Source organism: Salvelinus fontinalis, chromosome 28 (genome assembly GCF_029448725.1).
Source record: "Salvelinus fontinalis isolate EN_2023a chromosome 28, ASM2944872v1, whole genome shotgun sequence".
Lineage (NCBI taxonomy): Eukaryota > Metazoa > Chordata > Actinopteri > Salmoniformes > Salmonidae > Salvelinus > Salvelinus fontinalis.
In genome coordinates this window covers 15039206-15062704 of record NC_074692.1, presented here as the reverse complement: position 1 = coordinate 15062704, position 23499 = coordinate 15039206, and the positions used below count along the sequence as shown (strand labels likewise).

At 42.2% G+C, this 23499-nt stretch overlaps 1 protein-coding gene across 13 annotated transcripts in view; it reads left to right on the top strand.

Moving 5' to 3' along the window:
- Nucleotides 1–23067, top strand: part of LOC129826244 (pre-B-cell leukemia transcription factor 3-like) — a 77644-nt gene extending 54577 nt beyond the window's left edge. For 3 of the 13 annotated variants that reach the window (XM_055886749.1, XM_055886751.1, XM_055886748.1), the window contains 9 exons: nt 6285–6526; nt 7343–7533; nt 8570–8705; nt 10194–10223; nt 16414–16579; nt 17183–17260; nt 17711–17823; nt 18855–18944; nt 21299–23067. In XM_055886749.1, the coding sequence (XP_055742724.1) occupies nt 6285–6526; nt 7343–7533; nt 8570–8705; nt 10194–10223; nt 16414–16579; nt 17183–17260; nt 17711–17823; nt 18855–18944; nt 21299–21391 (1139 nt within the window). In that variant the 3' untranslated portion in view covers nt 21392–23067. The remainder of the gene's footprint in view (nt 1–6284; nt 6527–7342; nt 7534–8569; nt 8706–10193; nt 10224–16413; nt 16580–17182; nt 17261–17710; nt 17824–18854; nt 18945–21298) is intronic. The other 10 variants (XM_055886753.1, XM_055886752.1, XM_055886757.1 and 7 more) reach the window with 8 other exon arrangements.
- Nucleotides 23068–23499: the final 432 nt, after the last annotated feature.

The following is a 23499-nucleotide window of genomic DNA, read 5'->3' as shown; positions in this document are numbered from 1 at the left end:
AGAAATTAGGTATTAAGTAACATGAACAAAGATTTCAATGATGAGAGAAAACAAAAATACAAGGAGAGTGAGAAGGAGAGGGAGAGAAACACCCCGCTGGGCACAGGCGTCATTCCCACGTCTAGTTTTGATTTACATTTGGTTGAGTTGTCAACTAACGTGAATTCAACGAGAAATACCCCCCAAACTTAATCACTATGATATTGGATTTAGCTTAAAAGTTGGGTGAAAAAAAGACAATTCCCTTACAGTACAGTACGTTGATTACTTTTTGCAAATCCAATCAGTTTTCCACGATGATTTAACGCCATCACATATACTATATTGTTTTTGGTTGAAATGACGTGGAAACAACGGTGATTCAACCCGTTTTTACCCAGTGGGACAGTAGTAGATAGACCTGGTGAGGAAAATCACAGCACTCTCTTTTGAATGAGAGCTGCTCCCTACTGTATGTTGAGCCAGGTGGAGGGTGGCAGTGTTTCCAAACGTGTTTGTTATGGATGGGGCTCGATAGCTGCTCTGGCACAAACACACCCTAGTGGGCTGCTGGAGGGGCGGCACAATCTCAGACCAGTAGAGTAATCATTTTTATCCTGCTGATTTCCCAAATAGAAATGGACACTTATGATAAAAATGTCATGGCCACTCCACACGTCAGCTTCATAACAGGATTACATGTCACTTCCTAATATCTCGGTCTGTTTTCCCAAGCTCTGAATGGCCACATTATTGCTCAAAGGAACTTTGCGGTAATATATGGTAAGAGACAAGGAGCTCTTTATGGCCTGTGATTATTTGGTTGGAATGAAACCAGTGATTTATGTCCATTTAACTGAAAAGCCCTGTAAATTCCCCCAGCTGTATTTCCCCTGGATAAAGAGTGGAGTGAAAGTGACAACATGGGCTTGGTGTGGAAATGTGAACGGCTGCTCTCAGAGTTCTAGTTAATATACCTGACATGAAAAACGTGCCTACCTACTTACTAGCACCTCCAGCACAAAGGAAAGTGCAGACTTAAACAAGTGTCTGCAGCAAAAGGTAGACAAAAGTACTGCTCTGAGCAAACCTGTTTGGTAGATCAACCTCCAGCTATTGCCACCACCATAGATACGATTCTAATAGCTTAGCATCTTTGCAGGTATTATGGGGATGGGGTTAGAGTTAGTGGAGTTAATGGCATATTGTCCACATGGGTGATTTGGCTTGGCAGACCTGATGCTACAACTCTTCCAGCATCAGTGTCTCCAACACAAATGGCCACATTCATCCTCTATTTTCACACCATTACACCTACAAGACAAACATCCAGACAATCCATGAATAGACACACATTTGTCTTGCATTAGCATCTCCACATCTGAGCTACACACACCAAACACACCAATGTCAATGGGGAATGTGATAGGAGAAATGACATGTTCATTTAAAAGGACCATATAGTGTCACTGTTTTCAGCTCAATTTTGTGTTTATGTGTCTGAGCGAGAGAGAGAGTGGCTTACCACACTCCAATGCCTACTCACTAGGTGTGCAGGGTCAGTCGGTCAGTCAGTGCCTGGCTGGGTCAGTCGGTCAGTCAGTGCCTGGCTGGGTCAGTCGGTCAGTCAGTGCCTGGCTGGGTCAGTCGGTCAGTCAGTGCCAGGCACTTCCGGCGCCGTCGGAGATGGCCGCCTCGTTTCGCGTTCCTAGGAAACAATGTTTCCACATTTCTTACATTGTTACCCCAGGAAATCTTAGGTTTTATTACATACAGTTGGGAGGAACTATTGGATATAAGAGCAACGTCAACTCACCAACATTACGACCAGGAATACGACTTTCCCGAAGCAGATCCTCTGTTTGGCCCACCTCTCAGGACAATGGATCGGATCCCAGCCGGCGACCCTTCTAGGGGCAGACGGAGCGGTCTTCTGGTTAGGCTCCGTAGACGGGCACATAGCGCACCGCTCCCGAGCATACTACTTGCCAACGTCCAGTCTCTTGACAACAAGGTCGACGAAATCCGAGCAAGAGTTGCCTTCCAGAGAGACATCAGAGACTGTAACGTTGGCACACTCGAGACACGCTATCGGAGTCGGTACAGCCACCCGCGCCGGCAGAAACAAGCATCTCTCTGGTAAGAAGAAGGGCGGGGGTGTATGCCTTATGATTAACGAGACGTGGTGTGATCATAACAACATACAGGAACTCAAGTCCTTTTGTTCACCTGACTTAGAATTCCTCACAATCAAATGCCGACCGCATTATCTACCAAGAGAATTCTTTTCGATCATAATCACTGTTGTGTATACCCCCCCCCAAGCAGACACATCGACGGCCCTGAAAGAACTTCATTCAACTCTATGTAAACTGGAAACCACATATCCTGAGGCTGCATTTATTGCTGGGGATTTTAACAAGGCTAATCTGAAAACAAGGCTTCCTAAATTCTATCAGCACATCGATTGCGCAACACAGGCTGGCAAAACCATAGATCATTGTTATTCTAACTTATGCGACACATATAAGGCCCTCCCCCGCCCTCCTTTCGGAAAAGCTGACCACGACTCCATTTTGTTGCTCGCAGCCTATAGACTGAAACTTAAACAGGAAGCACTCACACTCAGGTCTGTTCAACGCTGGTCCGACCAATCTGATTCCACGCTTCAAGATTGCTTCGATCACGTGGACTGGGATATGTTCCGCATAGCGGCGGACAACAACATTGATGAATACGCTGATTCAGTGAGCGAGTTTATTAGCAAGTGCATCGGTGATGTTGTACCCACAGTGTCTATTAAAACATTCCCCAACCGGAAACCGTGGATTGATGGCAGCATTTGCGCAAAACTGAAAGCGCAAACCACTGCTTTTAATCAGGGCAAGGTGACCGGAAACATGACCGAATACAAACAGTGTAGCTATTCCCTCCACAAGGCAATCAAACAAGCTAAGCATCAGTATAGAGACAAAGTGGAGTCGCAATTCAACGGCACAGACATGAGAGGTATGTGACAGGGTCTACAGTCAATCACAGACTACAAAAGAAAAACCAGCCCCATCGCGGACCACAATGTCTTGCTCCCAGACAGACTAAACAACTTCTTTGCTCGCTTTGAGGACAATACAGTGCCACTGACACGGCCCGCTACCAAAACCTGCAGGCTCTCCTTCACTGCAGCCAACGTGAGTAAAACATTTAAACGTGTTAACTCTTGCAAGGCTGCAGGCCCAGATGGCATCCCCGGCCGCGTCCTCAGAGCATGCGCAGACCAGCTGGCTGGTGTGTTTACGGACATATTCAATCAATCCTTATCCCATTCTGCTGTTCCCACATGCTTCAAGAGGGACACCATTGTTCCTGTTCCCAAGAAAGCTAAGGTAACTGAGCTAAATGACTACCGCCCCATAGCACTCACTTCCATCATCATGAAGTGCTTTGAGAGACTAGTCAAGGACCATATCACCTCCACCCTACCTGACACCCTAGACCCACTCCAATTTGCTTACCGCCCCAATAGGTCTACAGACGACGCAATCACAATCACACTGCACACTGCCCTAACCCATCTGGACAAGAGGAATACCTATGTAAGAATGCTGTTCATCGATTACAGCTCAGCATTTAACACCATAGTACCCTCCAAACTCGTCATTAAGCTCGAGACCTGGGTCTCGACACCGCCCTGTGCAACTGGGTCCTGGACTTCCTGACGGGCCGCCTCCAGGTGGTGAGGGTAGGTAACCCTGCTGATCCACAACACTGGGTGTGTTCTCAGCCCTCTCCTGTACTTTCTGTTCACCCACGACTGTGTGGCCATGCACGCCTCCAACTCAATCATCAAGTTTGCAGACAACACTACAGTGGTAGGCTTGATTACCAACAACGACAAAACGGCCTACCGGGAGGAGGTGAAGGCCCTCGGAGTGTGGTGTCAGGAAAATAACCTCACACTCAATGTCAACAAAACAAAGGAGATGATCGTGGACTTCAGGAAACAGCAGAGGGAGCAGCCCCCTATCCACATTGACGGGACAGTAGTGGAGAGGGTGGAAAGTTTTAAGTTCCTTGGCGTACACATCACGGACAAACTGAAATAGTCCACCCACACAGACAGCGTGGTGAAGAAAGCGCAGCAGCGCCTCTTCAATCTCAGGAGGCTGAAGAAATTTGGCTTGTCACCAAAAACACTCACAAACTTTTACAGATTCACAATCGAGAGCATCCTGTCGGGCTGTATCACCGCCTGATACGGCATCTGCTCCGCCCACAACCGTAAGGCTCTCCAGAGGGTAGTGAGGTCTGCACAACGCATCACCAGGGGCAAACTACCTGACCTCCAGGACACCTACACCACCCGATGTCACAGGAAGGCCAAAATGATCATCAAGGACAACATCCACCCGAGCCACTGCCTGTTCACCTCACTATCATCCAGAAGGCGAGGTCAGTACAGGTGCATCAAAGCTGGGACCGAGAGACTGAAAAACAGCTTCTATCTCAAGGCCATCAGACTGTTAAACAGCCATCACTATCATTGAGTGGCTGCTGCCAACATACTGACTCAACTCTAGCCACTTTAATAATGGAAAAATTGATGTAATAAATGTATCACTAGCCACTTTAAACAATGCCACTAATGTTAACATACACTACATTACTCATCTCATATGTATATACTGTACTCTATACCATCTACTGCATCTTTCCATCTTGATGTGTATAAGGTAGTTGTTGGGAAATTCTTAGGTTAGATTACTTGTTAGATATTACTGCATGGTCGGAACTAGAAGCACATGCATTTCACTACACTCGCATTAACATCTGCTAACCTTGTGTATGTGACAAATAACATTTGATTTGATTTGAGAGGATCTCTCTGATTGCTAGGCTACTGCCTCACACAATAGAACCACTAATCTTCTTATTTAGAATTCAGAGGCTCACCATATCTTAATGAAGCCTTAATGAGCTGCTGGAAATCCCTGAATCGCAGGCAGATTATTGAATTGAGACAACTCTGGTAATCATAACGTCTGAGTGGGCACTCAGTGTTTACTGCAGATTGGGTGCAGTTTTTTTAATCCATTTATTGGACTGAATAATACAGGGCTATTTGGCTGGTAATTCTGACCTGCTGCAGTCTTTTTTCTTTGCAGCCATCATGGCAACATTCTCTATGCGTGCAGGTGTGCTCCGATGCTGACTGATGGCTAATCAGGATTTGTTGAAAGATAAGAAAGAAAGAAAAAAGAAAAAGAAAACAGCAGCAAAAGTCAGCACTCAACGATTTGTGGGTGTTTGCGTGCACGGGCGTGTGCCCTGAGGTTTCTTAGTTGCACAGTAAATAAGTGTACAATTAGCAGGGGCAAAAGTGAAATAGTGTAGTAGTACAGTAGTTCTCGCAGATTATTGTAAATGAAGTGGAATAATGCAAAATATGTGTTTAATCTCAGAAAACAAAGTGATAATTGTGATTTAAGGCTCTGCGTTATGCCGAAATGGCAGACACATGCTTGAGATATATTCATCCTTTCGGAGAATAGAAGCGCTACCTTGCAGTTGAGCTTTTGTCAGTTTCTGCATGTTGCTGTCATGTAAGGCACCATGTACACACAGTGAGCAGCACAGTGTGCAGATTAAAGAAGGTTTGGGCAACAGGAATACAGACCATACACAGGAAGTACCCAATCCATGCCCACAGGGGACTACCTGTCTCACACTGCGGCTTCACGATTCTGCTGAGGTAATGGCGTTAATTACCCCTGCAATGTTTGCACGTACCAGAATTCCGACATCCAGTGAATTTGGATTTTAGTGGCTCACTGCTCAGGATTCTGTACAAGACAATACTTGTGAGGCTGGTACTTTAGCTGCATAATTTGAGCTGTTGTGTGTTTTTCACCCTAATGGAAATCACCCAGTCAGCCATGGAGTTGTTTGAGAATATGTGTCTAGGTGTGGTTCTTGGTGAGCCCATCAAACTCACCCTCTGGTTTCAAAGGAACACTAAACAAATAATGGAGTGATATTACTTTTCAGTTACCATGGAGGTCCCTATCAAACAGCCCACTTATCAAAAAGCCCCCACCCCCTTCTCTCTCTCTCTCTCTCTCTCTCTCTCTCTCTCTCTCTCTCTCTCTCTCTCTCCTCTCTCTCTCTCTCTCTCTCTCTCTCTCTCTCTCTCTCTCTCTCTCTCTCTCTCTCTCTCTCTCTCTCTCTCTCTCTCTCTCTCTCTCTCTCTCTCTCTCTCTCTCTCTCTCTCTCTCTCTCTCTCTCTCTCTCTCTCTCTCGTCTCTCAGGCCTCAGCATCCGTGGTTCCCAGGAGGAGGACCCTCCTGACCCCCAGCTCATGCGCCTGGACAACATGCTGCTGGCGGAGGGCGTGTCAGGGCCAGAGAAAGGGGGCGGGTCTGCCGCTGCTGCCGCTGCAGCTGCAGCCTCGGGCGGGGCCTCAGACAACTCCATCGAACACTCAGACTACAGATCCAAACTCACCCAGATCAGACAGATCTACCACACAGAGCTGGAGAAATACGAACAGGTGGGTGTGAGTCACACCTTTAACCTCCTTCACATCACACCTTTAAGCTTCATAGGCTTGCATGATGTTTTTCATTCTCACTTTGCCCTGATGTTCTAGAAATATTGCCAGTAATATTAACCACCATGAGTACAAAACCGGGAACAAAATATTCTCCTTGTAATATTGTAAACATGTATATATTTTGTGGTTCGTTAACAAATTCTGAGGAGTGGTGCAGTCGTCTCAGTAAAATAAGAATATGATCAACTCATTAGGCTGCCATGTTGAGCTTCAGCAATAAAACAGAGGAGTATTATAGGAGAAAATGAAAGGTTGGAACACTGCCTCAGCAAGGCGGCGAGGTACATTACACAAATGTACTCTCTCATTCTGAGAGAGGAGGAGACGGCACATAGCATTGCCTGGAGTGAAGGCATCTTTCTTTGGGGTGTTTCCCTGTTTAATTATCTAAATGTAAATACTTAACGAATTCTACTCAGAGTAATGAGCTAAAGTGTGCACAACGTAAATTAGTTATTCTAATGAATCATGTATGAACTACTGGTTTAACAAAAAGCTGGTTAAATTCTCTCTGTGCTGGGCCAAAGCCAAATTGCAAATCGGCATTTGCATTCATAGATGACTTTACCTATTAAGTCATTGAAGCACTCAGCAGTAGTATAAATACAGGGCTGTGTTTTTCAATTGCACGTTCAGTGAAGATGCTTTTAACCAAGGGAGGCGGGTCAGCGACTGAGAGAGTTGTACCTAGCCAGAAGATACAGCCAGGAGGACACTAACAGCGCTGGGTTGTGCTCTGTGATTTCTCTGCAGGCGTGTAACGAGTTCACCACCCATGTGATGAACCTGCTGAGGGAGCAGTCCCGCACGCGACCCATCTCTCCCAAAGAGATCGAGCGCATGGTGGGCATCATCCACCGCAAGTTCAGCTCCATCCAGATGCAGCTCAAACAGAGCACCTGCGAGGCCGTCATGATCCTGCGCTCCAGATTCCTTGATGCCAGGTCAGTGTGTATATATGTGTGTGTGTGTGTTTTCCTGTGTGTTTCACTGTGATGCACAAAACCAATGTTTCTAGCCTGGAGCATCGGAAGGTACCCAGAGACAGAACTGTATGTAGACATATGATCGTAATAACAACATTAGAGAAATGCACTTCCTATCTGAGAAAAAACGAATCCACAACATACAGCGTCAAACAGCACACTGCAAATATTCACAGATGATCTTGCCATAAAGTGCATTCGCTATGTATTATAGCCGTCTTCTCAAAACAATCATCCGCTAGCACCTGAAAGCAGTTTAGATTAAATGAAGCAGGAACAAAGTCATATGTAATTGGTGGAGTGGAGGTCATGAGCAGGTGTTCTGGATTACTGTAATAACAAACAGTTTGTGGAGTGGAGCTCTGAGGAGAGCGGGAGGAAGTTTAGGGCTGAAGCAAACCAAGCAGAAGCACATTTGCTTCCTATTGCTCGCGTGAAGTGCAGTAAACAAGGCAAAATAAGTTAATGCTCAATAACATGGTAAGTAGTGCCCTGGGGGGAAGAAGGGGACCCGGATCTAGTTAGAGTTGCTTTGTTCCCACTGAAGTTCCCTGGGGCTGTGGCACTTCAGGAAGAATGCTCAGCTGGGCATGTTGTGATTTCTATAATGTACCGAGATGCACTCCGACTGGGCAATTGGGCCTAGCTCTCCATCACCACGCCTACCCATCCACTGCACTAAACACTAGACATTACACGCTTGAACTGGAGATCAGAGACCAACAGACCAAATTAAGCAATGTACTGTACGTGTTTGTGTTGTGTGTGTTTGTGGGTCTAGTGGTCGCCGGATGACTTGGTGTGTGTTGATGAGGATGGTGCTGAAAGCAGGACACAATATTCCGCTCTTGACGCCTGTCTCAGACCCAGATTCCTCATTATTTTCACCATTTATGTGTGAGATTGATTGTGCAATTTGTCTGTTCCAAATGGATGAGTTAATACTGGTCTTGCTAATGAGCTTGGCCTTTCTCTCATTTTGTTCACTTTTCAGGCGGAAAAGAAGAAACTTCAGCAAGCAGGCGACGGAAATCTTAAACGAGTATTTCTACTCGCACCTCAGCAACCCATATCCCAGTGAAGAAGCCAAAGAGGAGTTGGCCAAGAAGTGCAGCATCACAGTATCCCAGGTGGGTGCAGATTCCTTGTCTCAGACGCAGTGGCTGTTGGGTAATCAGGGGGGAAAAGGCAGTAAATGAGGCCCCCGGCTGCAATACCAGACCAGCCTGGAAGGACGGCTATGCCGCACTATCAGAGCCCAATGTCTTTATCTTACCTTGACATTGAGCCTAATGACACCTCAGTTAGGGCGTGTTCAGCCTATCACAGCAGTGGCCATGGGGAGGGGAGGTCAGTGTCCTCAATAGTGGCCTACAGTGGGTTAGCACTCCATAGCGATCCACTCTAGGCCTGTTAATCCTCCAAATATGTCAACTCTGGGCCTACAGTATGTTAGCCTTTCAATAGCTGTCAACTCTTGGCCTGTTAATCCTCCATATATATTTTTTAGATGTAATTGAACCTTTATTTAACTAGGCAAGTCAGTTAAGAACAAATTCTTATTTACAATGACAGCCTAGGAACAGTGGGTTAACTGCTTTGTTCAGGGGCAGAAAAACAGATGTTTACCTTGTCAGCTCGGGGATTCGATCTAGCAACCTTTCGGTTACTAGTCCAACGCTCTAACCACTAGGCTACCTGCCGCCCCCCTATATATCATCTCTGGGCCTACAGTATGTTAGCCTTTCAATAGCTGTCCACTCTGGGCCTACAGTATGTTAGCCTTTCAATAGCTGTCCACTCTGGGCCAATAGTATGTTAGCCTTTCAATAGCTGTCCACTCTGGGCCTACAGTATGTTAGCCTTTCAATAGCTGTCCACTCTGGGCCTACAGTATGTTAGCCTTTCAATAGCTGTCCACTCTGGGCCAATAGTATGTTAGCCTTTCAATAGCTGTCCACTCTGGACCTACAGTATGTTAGCCTTTCAATAGCTGTCCACTCTGGGCCTATAGTATGTTAGCCTTTCAATAGCTGTCCACTCTGGGCCTACAGTATGTTCGACTTTCAATAGCTGTCCACTCTGGGTCTCCTGCCATTTTCTTTCTCATTCCCATCTGCCATGCGTGTTCTCTGTCTGCCTGATCAGTCCAGGTGACTGGATGTCTACCAGTATAGGTTATCCAGTAAATAAATATGATTTTTAAGGTGTACGTGTGTGGTCACAGTGGCTTGTACATGGAGACGACACTGCTTCACCCACTAAACATTTTGTTTTTACAGACAACTTATGTGACTTTCCCACTTGACCTTTAGCCTAATAATTGGGTTAACCTGAAGGCAATATAATCTCTCACACCCAGCCCCCACACCCAAACCAATTTAGTATTGTTATCTTCCTGCACTCTGTTCTGCTACTATTGTTACAACTTGAACCATTTTGATTTTTGTATTCTAGTTCAGATGTTAATCCATGGTTGTTCCAATTTGAGAATAACCTATACAAGAAGCACTGATTTGCAATGTTCTCTCTTGTCTGTGGGGAGGGGGTGTGGAAGGGTATATTGAGTGTAGTCATGCAGTCAGATACTGTAAAAGCCCATTCTTTTTTGCCTTCAGGGGGTGGGAAGCACCATCACAGTATCACAGGTATGTCATGACTTCTCCTGATCCACTGTTGTTGTTTTCATTCTTTGTATATTTTCTTGGTTTCTGTATGTGCACCTTCACAGTCTACCACTGCACACAGCTCCCCTCCCTCACACAAATGGACTGATATCCTGGCATAAAAAAATGTATCCGATGCTATTTTAATGTAGGCGTACCATGCTTACAGCTTTACTGTAGGTTTGGCACCAAGCAAGTTCCACTGTGATACATAGAACGTGTTATTTTGCTGTTGAATCTCACACATCAGTGTGTGAGCAAATCATATGCAAAGACTAGGGATCATACAACATTTCCATTTGTATTTTCAGATCACTTTTAATCATTTTTTATGATTGTTAAATACCATTTCAAGATAACACCCATGTCACCACACTGTGTCTGTTTTGATGTCTCATGTCATATCATTTCACTTTTTTGTTATTTCTATAACACAAATCATTTGTTTTCTATACTGTATGCATTTTTTGTTAGTTGTAGATCATTTGTTAGTTATGTCCTTCTTGGTTTTAAAACATGCAGCGTGTGTCTAATGTTCTGCTTTCTACCTGTGTGCTTCATGTTAGTTGAAGGAGTGGACATTGACCCTCACAAGTGGAACGATTCTTTGTTCTGAGTGCTTCACTAAACAGGACACTGTAGGAGTTCCCAGGAGGACAAATCAGTCTATGCAGAAATAAGAGGTCTTTTACAAATTCACTTGAACTCATCTCAAGCCCCATTAGCAGGGTTCTCCTTGACAAGCCTAGGCCACTGCAGACACTCCTGCTGACTACTTTTGAGTTAGACTACGCCAAGTCCTCTTTGAGTTTGTCATCCTAAAATACTCAAGCATAAGAGGAGAGCCTGGTGAAGTCAGGAAAGTTACTCCAGAGAATGAGTGTTTGGGTATTTCCAAATAACCTCAAATTGAATGGTGAACTTCAATGACTGTAGTAGAACTATGTGAATCAATAAGCATTAAATATCAGCCTGAAGGTTATCACAGATGTCTAGGTGGAATGTACTGCTTTGATTTATGGATTGATTAAGTAGGTTTGGGTGGACATTATACAATGCCTATATTCTTCTCTGACGAGAAGGAACGGAGTGTGAGTTTCATTGCATGAACATAATTTTGAATAAAAGTAACCTAACTTAGATCTGTAAAACATGTGCACCAACACTTACAAGCATGAATTGGACTTCTCATCCAATAAAAGACATGGATGACTTATTTACTGGTGAAGTAAACAGCATATCCTCAGATTATACCATCCGAGGCCAAATGTGCTTGTTTGTAGCGACCATCAGTGACGCGAAAGGAGCTAATGGTGTTGTTTAAAAGTTGACCTCACTTCATGAGGCAATGGCCCTCTAAATGCAGGATGCAGTCGTATTATTTCACTCTGTCAGTTTGCATGTGTGACACTGGGCTCCTAAATGAAAGCATGTGATTGGACGGCAGTGGTTTGTGTCTTGGTTTATGGATGTGTCTGGGGCCATAATTGATATCTTCTCCAGACAGTGCTGCTGTGAGGGGTCACTCTGCTCCCAGGGCACGAACAGGGACAGGCAGCCCTCCAGACGGACAAACGAGAGAGCTCAGAACACATGGCCGACTCAGCACCGCAATCTGTGGTTGCCCAGTTCAGAGCCCACACTCTTCAATTGAGCGACACTTATCAATATTTCAGGTCGTTATAAATTTAGGCGAGGGCGCGAGGGATGCCTTGGGTTAATGTGTTAAGTATTAATGTCCTCTGTTCTATTATTGATAATATTAGTAGCAGCACGGCCACTGAAACCACCTTTGTCTGTATAATTAAGACCCAAGTGTGAGGCTTCATTAAGGAGTTCTCTAAGAAGTCCTTATAAATCCAGTTGTATTGAGATCTGGGAAAGATCATTTATTCTCTTTCGATGACGAGATCCGTGTATTGACCCGGAATGGGACAGAAATGTTAGTGGATTATTAACTACTGTTACATGCCCTCTCTAGTGGGTCGCTGAGAACAAACCCGGTGTCATGTTCTTGCGAGGAGTCTGCATGGCCATTATACAATCGCTCCCTTTGATGCAGCTGCTGAGGTCAGGTAATTCAGTCTTTCAACCTGGCTCCCACTAACATAGGGAAGTCAATTGAATGCACGGTCTGCCACAAGATAAAAGGGAATTAGTTCTGTGGATTGGGTTTTGGTCCTTACCTTACGGTGCCTGCATTTACACAATGTTTAGCGCAACCTGTGAATCACCAAAGCCAGAGTTCAGTGGGCAGGAGAAAAATGTGTGTATACCAGAGGAAGTGGCCCCTTAGTACCCAAGCTAGGTGATGCTAACACTGCTGAGGCTGTGCAATCTAACAACACCAAACCGTGGTTAAATACAGTCATAACAGCTTGTCCTGAATAATAGAATAATACTGACCAGGTCATCACAAACTGATATACTGATATATTAAATACCATTTCACCATTATACATCCTGTCAAAGCAATTCTGTTTTTGATGAATTGATTGCAATACTTTTCTATTTCAAGCATTCATGTAACACTGTTGAATACCAGATAGTGAATTATTATCAAGAATCAGAAGCAAATATCTCTGACAGAACTACTGTTTCTATAGCATAACCAAAACCAGTGATAGTCACAATGATGATCATTACTGGTATAAAAATGTTCAAAGGCCTCTCAGTGTCATAATCATTGTGTTTATTATGCACTATAATGCCATGTAGATGGGCTGCATAAAGTGTCTGGCTGTGGTGGGCTAGGTAGTTTTCATTATGTTGTGGCCCTTGTGTTAACACAACGCTGCTGATAAGTGACTTTTTTATGATGCGCTGTGAGGCCCATAGATGCCATTGAAGCAGACGGGTATACGGCATCAGCCTTGGTCCACCATGTGTTTTCATAAAGGATGGATTAAAGGCAGCTCCAGCCATTACCCAGAAGCACACACAGACAGGCAGCTCAGTTTGGCCTTTACTATTAGATGAAACAGGCCAGAGGCTTTAGAGAGATGGCTGGATGCTTGTTTTTACCTATGCTTTGTTTTTTCTCTCTTAAATGTTAGCCCAAGTACTATACCGCAGAATCATCACTGTTATTATATGCATTTTTTTAAATTAACTGTAATAATGATAATTGTATACTTAATTTAGTTCTGCATTTACTAAAATATAACAATGTCATTGCATTTGCCTTAAAGTGATTTCTCAAAGCAGGGTAATGTGTTTTTGTTTCCTGTTAAATATATACAGTAATATCCCAGTAATGATACCACTCAGAGAGAGGTTTTCTATGGTCTGCAATGCTGTTGGGGATCTGGCTCAAAGGGTGAGACTGCCTGCATCCTGCCTGCCCTTAAAAACCACTGTAAGCAGGTTAAGTAAAAAGGATGATGGCTAGGGCTTTCATTGCATCCAATTAAACCTTGCTTGTTAGTTTAACCTCTAGGTAAACCCATCAAACAATTGATGTCAAGGAAACCATGCCAACAGTGGCTTCGCCTGAATGGTCATTAATTTTAATTGCCTAGATATTAAAGATTTAGAAGCACAGAGACATGCAGGATAGAAACGATCTGATGTCATGCAAATCCAGTCAGTTTGCGCTTGCTGCAGTATTGGCGGGCTGCTGGAGATATTAAAATGTAAGCGCAGGGGTGGAAATTAAATAAAGCTTCATTAGGGGCAGATGCTCTTTGGCTGGTCCGGCAGCAGGCTGTAGGAGCTGAGAGGGGAGCCATAGCACGGCGACAGGCCACTCTAATTTATAGGACTATTAAAACACAAACCTAATCTCATTATTATTCCACTATTATTGCAGAGCCAGCATTCACACACTGGTTTTTACCCCATGCAAAGAAAATGTCAATCTTTCTTTCTACTATGAGAGACAGTTTTATTTCTATCACCGTGCGGTAATACTGAAGTAGTAGTCATAGTGATATATTATAAATATTGAAATGTAGAAATGTAAATATATAAACTGCACTTTAGAAATATAGAAGCTGAACCCTATACAGTTTTTAATGTTAGCATTTACTAGTATTGTTAAAGTGAGGTTTCAGGTTTCAATTTGAAGAGACACAGCAGACATTGTCCTGAGATTGTATTTCATATGGATGCAACAGCTCCTCATAAACCCCTTGACTTATTCCACTTTTTGTTGTGTTACAGCCTGAATTCATAACTATGTCTCACCCATCTACAACATAATACCGCATAATGACAAAATGAAAACATGTTTTTAGAAATGTTTGCTCATTTACTGAAAATGAAATATAGACATACTGTATCTCATTTACATAAGTATTAAGACCCCTGAGTCAATACATGTTAGAATCACCTTTGGCAGCGCTTACAGCTGTGAGTCTTTCTGAGTAAGTCTAAGAGCTTTGCACACCTGGATTGTACAATATTTGCACATTATTATTTCTTCAAGTTCTGTCAAGTTGGTTGTTGATAATTACTAGACAGCCATTTTCAAGTCTTGCCATAGATTTTCAAGCCAATTTAAATAAAAACTGTAACTAGGCCACTCAGAAACATTCAATGTCATCTTGATAAGCAACTCCAGTGTATATTTGGCTTTGTGTTTTAGGTTATTGCCCTGCTGAAAGGTGAATTGGTCTCCCAGTGTCAGTTGGAAAGCAGACTGAACCATGTTTTCCTCTAAGACTTTGCCTGTGCTTAGCTCCATTCCATTTATTTTTATCCTAAGAAACTCCCTAGTCTTTGCCGATGACAAACATATCCATAACATGATGCAGCCACCACCATGCTTGAAAATATGGAGTGGTACTCAGTGATGTGCGGTGTTGGATTTGCCCCAAACATAATGCTTTGCATTCAGGACATACATTGAATTTCTTTGCCACATTTTTTGCAGTTTTACTTTAGTGCCTTATTGCAAACAGGATGCATGTTTTAGAATAGTTTTTATTCGGTAAAGGCTTCCTCCTTTTCACTCTGTCATTTAGGTTAGTATTGTGGAGTAACTACAATTGTTGTTGATCCATCCTCAGTTTTTTCCTATCACAGCCATTGAACTCTGTAACTGTTTTAAAGTCACCATTGACCTCCTGGTGAAATCCCAGAGTGGTTTCCTTCCTTTCCGGCAACTGAGTTAGGAAAGTAATGACGCACCATCCAAAGTGTAATTAATAACTTAACCATGCTCAAAGGGATATTCAAAGTCTGATTTTTGCGAGGTATTGGAAAACCTCCCTGGTCTTTGTGGTTAAATGTGTGTTTAAAATTCACTGCTCGACTGAGGGACCTTACAAATAATGGTATGTGTGTTGTACAGAGATGAGGTAGTTGTTCAAAAATCATGTTAACCACTATTATTGCTACTAATTATGTGACTTGTTAAGCACATTTTTACACCTGAACTTGAGGCTTGCCATAACAAATGTCTTGAGTCAATAAGTATTCAACCTATTTCATCTTTTCATTTTTTCTTAATTTGCAAACATTTCTGAAAACATAATACCACTTTGACATTATGGGGGATTGTGTGTAGGCCAGTGACACAATCTCAATTTAATACATTTAAAATTCAGGCTGTAACACAACAAAATGTGGGAAAAGTCAAGGGGTGTAAATAGTTTGTGAAGGCACTTTAGGTCTCACTGTTACTCTTTGACATCACCATAGCACCACAATGCCTGTGTCCTGTGTTATGCAGCCCGGCTGACAGAATGTGCAGTGGCCAGCCATGGGTTTGATGCTCTGCACTGGTGTAGTACACAATATCCTTCATTAATATTAAACTGTGTATCTGTTAAAAACACAAGCAAGGTCTACTACCAAGGCAGAAGCAAACAAGTCTATACATTTCTTTGAGTGTAATGGCGGAACTTGTTTCCTTAGCAATAGGCCTGGCAATGTAATACAGTCAGGAGAACTTTTCAGTTTGTGTTGTGGGAGACGAGCAACCCCTGGTGTGTTGGTTTTGTCAAGAGACAAACAGAGAGCATGTCATGCTCACTTTTATGAAAACGCACAAGTGATTCCTGATTATTGCTTAATTAGCCTGCATACCCAGTGGACATTACTGCAGGGGCTGGGAATTGGGTACTTGATGGACCCAAACGTCTTGAAACAATCACACTGCTCAGTGCACAGTGCCTTGGCTGCTTGACGTCTGACACCTCGGCTCTCCCTCTGCTCTCTCCCCCAGGTATCCAACTGGTTCGGCAACAAGAGAATCCGGTACAAGAAGAACATAGGCAAGTTCCAGGAAGAAGCTAACCTGTACGCTGCTAAGACTGCAGTAACAGCAGCGCATGCAGTGGCCGCCGCAGTGCAGAACAGCCAGACCAACTCCCCTACCACACCCAACTCCGGTAGGCACCCCTGTGCAGGCCCTAACTCTGCCATCCACCCCCAGCCCTCAGCCCCCAGCCCCCCCATGCCTCACCCCCAGTCACGCACCATTCACACAGGCAGGAGTGACAGGCACTGCTCCCAGCCTGGGGATCACAGAGTCTCCTGTCTTTGAGACAGTCGATGCCAAATAAGACAAGCAAACTCATGCATAAAGAGTGCGTTCTTGGTTTGTGAACCGAGAACAGATGTATTTCTGGCAAAAAGACAATTCAAAATGATGTCACTGAGGTTTTGTTTTCCCTTGACTTTTCCTCAAACCCCCCTCTAATTTGTCAAACTGTAGCTCCACTGTATGGTAGTGCATTTTATTCTAAGAGAGATTGAAAATAATAGCTGGGAGCAGTTAGAGTAGACTGTATAGGTTACCAATGTGAAATAACAACAACAATGCACACAATTATTAATGAATAGGACTCACAAATGACAATACAAAGACATCCAACACAATGTATATATAGTCCAGGAGAATGACTGTGATTTTGGACTTGGCTGACCTGACAAAGGGATGTGATCTGGTAAGCGATAGCTATTTGAAGTGGTCCCCTTTTTCTTGCACCCAGGATTCCAGATGAAAGATGAAGAATTTCAGCTGGACTCTGCAGAGAGCAAAAACACTCTTTTAACCAACATGTTTACTGGTACTGCTCTTTTCATAAGCTTCTTACTGTCCTTGTCATTGGTATATGATATTTCCCCACTAACAGTAGATAAGGATTAAGGGATGTGGAACAAATTGGGAGCTTAAAGCCACCAGCCACATATTGAATCTCTGTTTGTGTCATGTGATTTTTATTCAGTTTGTTTTGCTTCCTTTTTGGGGAAAATCTGTATAGCCTCTCAGAGTTCTGACATGACCATAATCCTCTCCTCTATCTTGTATTTCCTTGCTTTCCGTCCTTTCCTTTTGTAGTTGCTTACTTTCTGGGAATCTAGTAACTGAGTGTAGTAGTGGGCGTTGTGTTCCTATGTACAGTAGATTGTATCTGCGTTTGTGTCTCTCTGTGCGCTTGTGTGTGTTAAGTTAGTGTGTACTCTTCCCTCGTAGCCCTCTATATAGTTATTCAGCTACTTACATCTTCCCTTTCCAGGTTCTTCAGGTTCTTTTAACCTCCCAAACTCTGGGGACATGTTCTTGAGCATGCAGTCTCTGAATGGGGATTCTTACCAAGGGGCACAAGTCGGAGTCAATGTGCAGTCACAGGTAGGAGCCAAAAACAGGGACAGGTCCTGTGTGCAAATGCACAGAGCCGTCCCAGTTTTGCCTGTGTGCTGAGCCATCCACAGTGCAGTCTGAAGTACAGTAACTAAGATATGCTGCCCACATTGGGCCAGCTCAAATTCCCACAGTCAGGTCTCCACTGCAAAAGTGAGCCACACTGTGAGCTCCATTTTCTTTTTTACTGACTCTAATTCGCTTTGGATGGAATATTCTGGCCTACCTAAAAATATCCCACCCCATTGCTATCAACAATTATTTATAAAAGCCTCCAGAAAATGGATTTATTTAATCTCTGTAACAGACTCGATTGAAGTTTCCATTTTGTGAATGCATTTGGCTTTGACTTGAGCTCTTGGGTTGGTGTTGGGTTTTATGGTCCCCTACATTCCTCTCTTGTATCCTTTCCTGTCTTTGTCTCATTTTGGTTGTGTTGCATATTGTTGTTGTCATCCATTATGTTATTTCTTCAGGTTCAGAGACACATAGAGGAGCATAATCATACGCATGTCAGATGAACCCCTTAGAACTAGAGACTTATGGCTTTAACACTTTAAAGAACATATGAATAATGTCCGTACAATACAACTGTATTGTCCATATGTTACAGCCAACATGTCCTCGTCATTATGTCCATTCGGATGTATTCCTCCCCTCTATTTGTTTGTGCATATGGTTTTGTTTTCAAAACACATTGTTGTATGTTTGAATACTTTATGTGTATAGTGTGGCCGTGCTTTTCCCAATGGTATGTCTCAATGTTAGAATTTAGACATTTTCCGCAATAACTTTCCACATAGCCATAGGTAGAGTAGACATTTAGATGACAGTGGATATACTCTACATACATTGGATAATGCAAACACCCACCATAATGTGTTGTCTGTGTCTCATAGTCCCTTTCCACATGGAGTAAGTCCTGTATGTTTTGAAATGTGGCATTGAGCATGTGTGTTCATGTAAACCCCCATGCCACAGTGAGTTGACAGCCATGCCCACCCTCTCTCTCCCCACAGGTGGATACCCTGCGCCATGTTATCAGTCAGACGGCAGGATACAGTGAAGCTCTGGGGGGGAACACTATGTACAGCCCAAATGGCTTGAATGTAAGTGATCTCGGTTTCCTCTTCCTGTAGGTACCATTCTGGAGACAGTGGTTATTTTTCATTACCTTGAGCAGACCTTGTCCAAACTGGATCCATTCTACTGTAAACATTATACACATAATGGTAGTAGTCTTAGCTCAGATAAAGAACACCCCGCATTGCTGCCAACTGTCTGATAAAAGTGCCATCTTAGACAAATTAATTGCACTAATTGATTTTATTTCTTGACCCGTTATACATTTACTTTTCTTAGAAAAAAGTTTTGAATGTTACTTAAAAGGTTTAATGGAAATCTAGGATGTCAGGAGAATAGATAGTAGCAGCTGGGAGCCAGGGAAGTGAGAAATTCCATTCAGCACTGCCACAGCAAGTGATTGAGCTTCTTAAAGGATAGAGCAAACATGACACTGGAGATTAGAGATTGTAGAAAAGTTGGCACATTTTCATTGCAGGAGGATAAAAGCAGAGTTTAATAAAACACACCTAGATCATAGTGCAGGTAGAATAAAAATACATTTAATTTAAAATCCCCCCGTTTTTGATTTTATAAACATCTTGTAATACCTTATGTGACTGAAAGCAAAATGACATAAGTAGGCTTTTAGTTGTATTCTATGTTTAGTTTAGCTGTTTTGAAATGCTTCAGAGACTTTGCCATATCCTTATCACCATGATAAAATATGAACGTGAGATCGCCTGCAGCCTTTTCCAGACGTGAATCCCATCTTCGTTGATGAGGGCTGATATGGTGTTTTTTTTGTAACACAGTGCATAATCTGAAGCCATCAGAGTAAAGATGAATTTGTTTGATGAGAAAGGATAGAGGCAGAGGGAGAGAGAGAAATGGTTACTGACATATTTCCCTTTGCAATATCAGAGAGAAACTATTACCATTTGTTGTCTTCATGTTGCCATGGTTGGGACAGTAGTGATGTGAAGGCTTGGTTATTTTAAGCTTCCCAACATGACAGCTATTGTTATTGAGAGGCATTTTAATATCATGAGCTAATATGTAAATTTTGCTAGAGTCATATAAAAGTTATACATTTTCAGTATTGCAAAGAGGTGAACCTAATACTTTCGACATTGCCAACCTTTGTCAATGAACCGCTTAGATGTTTTATTTTCCATACTTGACTATCACTTGACATTCACAAAGTGGGATACATATTTGGAAGTATATTATCTTTTTTGGGGGGTACCATGTAAACAAGCACACACACGATAACACAGGCCGTCATCAGTGTTCTCGGAAAGCGTTTGGTGTCATTTTGGTTTTGTTGAACACCTTTTAGCAGAAGTGTCAACCTCTAGCAGGCTCAACTCAAGTGTCTCTCACTTTCCTTCACTGTTTAGGCCAGAGCTCAATTAATCACCACACAAACATACTTGGAAATACAACATTACTGACATGTCAGCACATCCAATAATAGCACGTGAAAAGAGGAGAAACATCCAGGCAACAACAAAAACATTTGGATAATTCGTTTAAAGAGATGGAGAGGCCTTCTCATACAGCAATACTCTTATTTCAATGCAGTACCGACATTGTGACAAAGCAGACCAGATAAAGCTATTTATTGACCTATTCCAGGCGATCTAAATCATCAAAATACTAATTCCACCAATGAACCACGAGTGCTAGAGCCCCCAATGTACAGTAATGCAGATGGATTTTTTTGATAATGAAGTGCATCATAGATTAATTAGCATACGCTAACCTTTTGTTTTGTTGATGGTGAGGAAGGAGATCCAGCAAAGGCTAGTCCCTGCCGCGAGCCAAGCGGAGTCAAGCTGGCTCAGACTGGCTCTCTGGGAAAGGCCCTGCCCCGTCACTTCCACTCAGCATTCCCCACCTCACCCACCCCCAGCCTTCCTTCTTCCTGACTGACATAAGAATATGTAGCGACAAGCTGTCTGCCACTGCTGAAATCTGATTAGACATTGATTTCAGGGATCGCGCCCATTGGCTGAGGCATAAGGCACATTTGTTTCTAGGAGTCTTATGGCTGATGCTAGTATAATGCAGAGAATGGCCATTGGCTTTCCAGTTGTACTGCATACTACTGTATATCAAAGGAGATACCTCTTTTTATTTATTAATTAGTAAATGAGCATATGTACACAAACATACTCTACACAATAAGAATGACTCTTTTACCTGTATTTTGGTTATCTGTATTACTAAATATATTTTATTGTACAGAGTCATCTTATTCTCCCTCACATGAAAACATTTAATAACTGGTCTTGATTACAAATATAGGTTCCTTACGAAGCATTATGTTGTTAACATGGACTTCTTTTATTTGTAGTATTTCATTTTGATCCCTTCTCTTCTGCTTCTTTCCTAGGCTAATGGGGGATGGCACGATGCAATGACTCCATCTTCTGTAATCTCCCCGACAGAAGGACCTGGAAGTGTGCACTCTGATACCTCGAATTGATCTGTTATCGATGCATCTGATCCCCAAGCTGTAGAGCGGGAACTTTCACTGACTGACCAACCAGAGAGGATAAACAAAACTTTTTTTCAGAACTAATTGTCTGCTACATCTACCAGAGTCCTCAACCCCCCTCACAATGATGTTCTACAATATGGACACCTGATGTTTTCTTGGTAGTTCAGTGAAGTCTTCGCTCAAACTCCATCAGTCTCATGATTATATTTCACCATTTCTCTATTTTATGTCTGTCATTTGAAGGGGTAAGCACATACATGTACCAATCAAACAAGGCCCAGATGTTTATTGCGCAACATTCATTTCAATTGACAATTGATTTAAGAAGTGATGTTCCCCAAGCTGAATTTATTCCTCGGTGGATGGCATTTGGTGTTGTCATATGCATTCTAAAATGTTTTGGTTTTAAAATGCAATATATATCTTTTTCATATCATTTGTGTTTTGTTTTAGATCAGCTAATTCCCTTGGTATCTTACCTACTGTATATTGACTAACAAAGTAGCAGTTCCATCACTGAACGCAAGGAGTGGAGCAAATAAGAAATGCTATTGTTGTAAATTCACTTGCAGCTTGGAAGAGTTGCTTTCAATATTAGTTTTGCCTTACAACCACCAGGTTGACATGCAGTCCTTTCGTTGACAAGACTAATGGGATAACACTGTATTTTGGGACAAAATCTTCAAGCATAGAAAATGACAACTTTATATAGGTTAACATTCTGTGTGAGGTGAAAGTCATGTGATATTCAAATATGTTATTTTGGGCTATTGGTTGAAATAGTCATGGGTCTAACAGTAAATCCAACCAGTTATAGCACTTCCTTTTGGCATGTGACAAGATACCAGTCACACAAAATATGTTGTATATAATATAGCTTAAGAGTATTTATACATCCCACCAATCAATACACAGCTTTATTACCTCATTCAAACTCATAGAAACCAATAGATTTTCAACATTTCTATAGCTTAGAGTGCTCACTTACTACCTCTAAACAATATCACCACCATAGTTTTTGTCTTTTTATTTAACATTTTTATTTAGTGGTTTTGATTACATCTTGTAATAAACTCTTTGTTTTTGTTCATGTAATCTAATGTATATTTTAATCTTAAGAAAAGAATGTTGCTTTATTGCAACTTCAAAAAGACAAAAACAAGAAAATGTATGATGTTAACAATAATATTAATACTAAGAATAATGAGAGAAAAAAAGTCATTTTTAAAAATAAGAGGGAGAGGTGCAAAATTGTTAATTGGTGTATTTTGAGGGAGGGGCTAGGAGAATGTTGGTCATAAATTAACACCAAACAGTAAAACTGTTGTAAATACTGAAGAACATTTTGAATGTTGCTCATCTTGTTACTAATTCACACAAAAAATCATTATAAAAACTGTAATACATAGAGGTTTCAGTTTTCAGAACTGTACATTTCAAGCTCTGTTTGACAGGGTTCAAACTTTCTTTCTCTTTTTTGTATTGTATGTGATTCTGAAACTGATAAAGTCATGGAAAATGATTTGTGGCAGTGATTCTAACGTATTAAAAATGTTTAGTGTTTCTTTCTAACCCGACTACACCCTGGACTGAAAAGTCTTCCTTGTGGTAGTTCTGTGTAATTTCAAACATGAATAAACGTTTTGCTTTAAAAATTGAAATTTCTGTTCTTATTATTAATTTGTACATTACTACTAACAATCTTTCGCCATATATATATATATATATATATAATAATATAATATAATTTACATTTATTTGACTTTTACATTCAGTCATGATCAGAATGCATTACAGAAACTAGTAAAGCCAAAAGTAATAGCGTATCTATATATGGCTCATAAGACCCCTACAGTCATTGCATAAAGTATGACCAATCTAGGTAATTCATTCTGTTGTGGCATGCTAAATATCAAACTATCAACCCTTAAAGAAAGCATGGTTTATCCACAGGGCCAGACAAGGCTATAAGACTTCAGGGCCCATTTCAGGCATTTGCTTTTATATAAATAAGAGGAACAGCTTGCAAGATGCCATTACATGGGCTCCCAAGTGGTGCAGTGGTCTAAGGCACCTCATCTCAGTGCTAGAGG